At 47.8% G+C, this 4,253-nt stretch overlaps 1 protein-coding gene across 1 annotated transcript; it reads right to left on the bottom strand.

Moving 5' to 3' along the window:
• Nucleotides 1–323: 323 nt before the first annotated feature.
• Nucleotides 324–4,077, bottom strand: LOC103132944 (transcription factor COE3-like). Its single transcript, XM_007544705.2, has 3 exons — nt 3,676–4,077; nt 2,963–3,137; nt 324–1,864 (listed from the first exon to the last, which is right to left on the bottom strand). Exons 1-3 carry the CDS (start codon nt 3,691–3,693, stop codon nt 1,464–1,466), a joined length of 594 nt encoding a protein of 197 aa, XP_007544767.2. The 5' UTR covers nt 3,694–4,077; the 3' UTR covers nt 324–1,463.
• Nucleotides 4,078–4,253: the final 176 nt, after the last annotated feature.

The following is a 4,253-nucleotide window of genomic DNA, read 5'->3' as shown; positions in this document are numbered from 1 at the left end:
AACACACCAACGCACCACAAACACACCACAAACACACCAACGCACCACAATCGCACCACAAACGCACCACAAACACACCAACGCACCACAAACGCACCACAAACGCACCACAAACACACCAAAGCAACACAAACACACCAACGCACCACAAACACACCACAAACACACCAACGCACCACAATCGCACCACAAACGCACCACAAACACACCACCAACACACCAACGCACCACAAACACACCACAAACACACCAACGCACCACAAACACACCACAAACACACCACAAACACACCACGAGCACACCATAAATACACTAATGCACCACGAACACACAAACGCACCACGGACAGACAAACGTACCACCAACAAACCAAGAACAGACACACACCCTCTGACCCGCTCCTCCGTCTGCAGGCATGAAAATCAGCTCCTGCAGCAAAGGGTGTGAGCAACAGCTTCCTGTTCACCTGCTGAGCTCTAGTCCAGGTGGACTCGGTTTGGACCCGCACGGTGTCTGGCTCATCAAATCCCAGTGTAACGTGATGCTGCCTCTGATTCTAGAGCTTCACAGCAGCTTGAACCCATCAGCTTCATCCTGCTCTAGAGGTTCTAGAGCTGAGATGTTCATCCCACAGCTAAATTCTTCTTTATTGTTGTTTAGTATTTCTAATGTATGTGAAGCTTCATATGTTTTTAACCCTAACCAGCTGTGAAATAAAGCTAACTTTAACCTTTGTGCTCATATTAACATTAGCATGCTAATGAGAGCTTTAGCATGATAAGGCTAGGATCTACAGATAATTATTTCATCTTCCAAAATTTTCCTTGAGTTAAAAGGTTGAATAATTTATTCTAACATGTAAAGCTAAATTTAATAACATTTAGTGTGTTAAAGATTAACATTAAGATGCTTATAATAGTATTAGCATCCTAAAGCCAAGAAATACAGCTAGCTATAATTTGAATTTCTTACATTTTGCTTTAAGGTGAAAATAACATGAAACATTTCTTCTGATATTTCAGTTTTATGTTAAAATAACTTTAATAACATTTTTAGTGTGCTAAGTCTAACATTACCATGCTAAACATACCATTAGCATGCTAAAGCTAAGAGATACAGCTAGTTATTAAGTATTAATTTTAAAAAGATACAGTTTAGGAAATCTGCCAAATATTGATTCTAAGATCTGGTTGACTGTAGTCTACTGTTGCACTACTGACGCTAGCACAAGCTAACAGCAGCTAATGACAAAGATCTGAGGTCATTTCTTTCTTTAGTTCAGATTTGTACGTCTTCACAAGCCTAAGAGATCCAACATCTGAAAACCAAACCTCTGGTCAGAGACTCTGTGTTTACAGGGTAACTGACAGGTGAAACCTTGACCTTCCTCTAAACTTTGGCCCAATGAGTCTAAAGACTGAAGAGCATCTGAACCTTTCCTGAATGTCTGAGTTCATGCCTAACTAAACCCACGTTCCCCTGCGAGTTTCCTTGACTCCAACATTTCCAGGCCAACATTCCTTCACAGGAAACGTTCCAAAACAAACGTTCCCTGACAGCACCACCAAAGTCCCACACAGTCGCTCCTCTCCCAGAGATGAAGAGTGAGGAAGCCGATCTCTGCTCCTCATCACTGCGTGTCTCACTGCTGGTGGAAGGTTTGATTCCGGCGTTGACTCACTTGCGTAAGCAGAGTTGGCGGTGGATCCGTTGAGGAATCCGGGGGAGCCGGGAACACCCAGGTTGGTCATGGCGGCGCCGTATCCGTTCATGGAGGACGTGATGGTGTTGTAGTTGGACTGCTGCGGCGTGGAGCTCGGCACGTAGCCGCGCGGCGACACGCTGTTGGAGTTACGGGAATAACCTGAAGAAGGAAAAGCAGGAAGCTTGATCAGACACGCCCTGAGGAGCGCCATCACAAAAACAAAGTATTCACAACCTGTCATGTCCTGCTGAAACATGAGACAAAGATAAAATAAATAAAACAGTTTCTCAGTTATGATTTCATTTGTGAATGCCATCCCTGCAGATCGGAGCCTGAACTTGGTACCTACAGTCAGACATGGTGGTGGCAGTATCATGGTCTGGGATGCTTCAGGACCACTTGGAATCATGGAATCTACTCCTGGATGTGTAAAAGTTCAACAGCAAGTCCTCTGGATGCTCATGAACTATTAATGTTTTGGTGTGGCCCAGTCAAAGTCTGGACTTGCATCTGATTGAGATGCTGCAGCACCCATCCAATGCCATTTTCACTCTGGAGAAGTCGCGTGTTTTTGAGGGGGTGAATACTTTCCCGGGTGCAGCGTTCTGCTGGTACAGAAGGGAACGAAATAGTTTTTTTTCTTCCCTCCATGCTGGAACTCCTCCCACCAGCTTCCTGCTGTGACATCACCGCTCCCCCCTCCCTGACCTCTGACCCTGCTGGCCTCGGGGATTCCCATCAGCTGATAGGAAACATGTGTCTGTTGGTGTGAGAGTTTGGACGGCGTGGGAAGCAGATCCACTTCCTGAATCAGAAACATGTGTTTGCTGCTTCCTGCTGGTCCGATCCCAACAGAACCAAAGTCAGTATCTGGAGTTTTACATTCTGATCTACTTCCTGTTAGTTTCTGATCTTTTAATGTTTCTTATGTGCTTCCTGCTTGTTTCCAGTTGAGTTCTGGTTCTGATCCGGACTGTCTGCAGCTGACCTCCAGGCATTTTCCTGGTTGCTTCTGGAGCAGCTGGGTTCTGATTCTGGTTCCGGGTCAGACTCTGATCCAGGACGTTATTTACTTGGCCGGCTGCCGGGAATGATTTCATTAAGCAGTAATCAGAGGCTGCAGCTCCTGGCCGTGTTTCAACAGAACCGGTGGAGTTATGAGGTTTCCCATGACCTCATTGGTCAGCTGCTGGATGGGAGAAGCAGATGGCGGCTCACCCTGGTCGGCTGAGAGGGAGGAAACGCGGGGCGGCTCACCCTGGTCGGCCTGCGTTGCCTCGCTGATGTTGACGGCCAGCTGGCTGCTGAAGGAGTTGACGCCCATCATGCCGGAGTGAGCGGCGGAGCCGGCCAGCGACGGCAGCTGGTTGTGGCTGCGCGGCACGCTGTAGAGCGCCTCGGTCAGGTCGGCGGCGCGCTTCAGGATGATCTCCTGTGGGGAGGGAGGACACAGGTCAGACTTGGACTAGGCCATGGCCAGCCGGTTAGAGAACCAAACGCCACAAAGCCCGACCCAGAAATAACCCAACAGCTTCACATGACTGGATGATCACATGACTAGATGATCACATGACTGGATGATCACATGACTAGATGATCACATGACTGGATGATCACATGACTGGATGATCACATGACTGGATGACCACATGACTGGATGATCACATGACTGGATGATCACATGACTGGATGATCACATGACTGGATGATCACATGACTGGATGATCACATGACTGGATGACCACATGACTGGATGATCACATGACTGGATGATCACATGACTGGATGATCACATGACTGGATGATCACATGACTGATTGGGCCGGTTCAGATGTTTAGGATGGACATTTGAGTGTTTTTAAAGTTTTCAGAACCAAATTGTGACTGGACCCAGAACTGATGATCAGAACCTGAGGTTGTGGGTCGGGTTGGTTCAGTTCAGGTCATAGGTCAGATCGGGTCGGGCTCACCTGGTTGTTGTGCGGCATGCCGTACAGCGCCTCCACCAGGTCGGCGGCCCGCTTCAGCAGAACCTCCTGAGAACAACAGAAAACCCGGATCAGAACCCGACCGTTCTGACTGGCGGACGGCGTTCATCTGGTCGCCATGGCAACGGATCAGCCGTAGCAAAAAGGCAGGAGAAGAAGAAACAGGCCCGGTTGATTCTGCTCCTGTATGAAGATGAACATCATCAACCTGTCACTGATCAGACCAATCAAACGCTTTGATTCCCCAGGGCAGAACGACGTCTTCTTCATCCCAAACATTCCTCATCCTCACTGAACGTCTCCTCCTCTTCCTCAGGTCACCATCCATTCATCTTCATCATCTTCCTCTTATTTCATTTTAACCTTTTTGTTTTCTCTCAGACTCAAACTAATCAACGTCTCAGATGGAACGTCTCTGCATCTTATCCTGAGTGTGTGTGTCACTCTGAGTGTGTGTCACTCTGAGTGTGTGTCACTCTGAGTGTGTGTGTCACTCTGAGTGTGTGTGTTACCCTGAGTGTGTGTGTTACCCTGAGTGTGTGTTACCCTGAGTGTGTGTT

The sequence above is a fragment of the Poecilia formosa genome, unplaced genomic scaffold (genome assembly GCF_000485575.1).
Source record: "Poecilia formosa unplaced genomic scaffold, Poecilia_formosa-5.1.2 Scaffold1624, whole genome shotgun sequence".
NCBI lineage: Eukaryota > Metazoa > Chordata > Actinopteri > Cyprinodontiformes > Poeciliidae > Poecilia > Poecilia formosa.
Note: the sequence above shows the minus strand (reverse complement) of the source record. Positions and strands in the feature narration are given on the sequence as shown.

Coding starts and splice junctions, on each gene's coding strand:
- LOC103132944 (XM_007544705.2), bottom strand. Junction 1,865..2,962: donor GGCAACGCAGGCCGACCAGG/GTGAGCCGCCCC, acceptor TTCCTTCTTCAG/GTTATTCCCGTAACTCCAAC.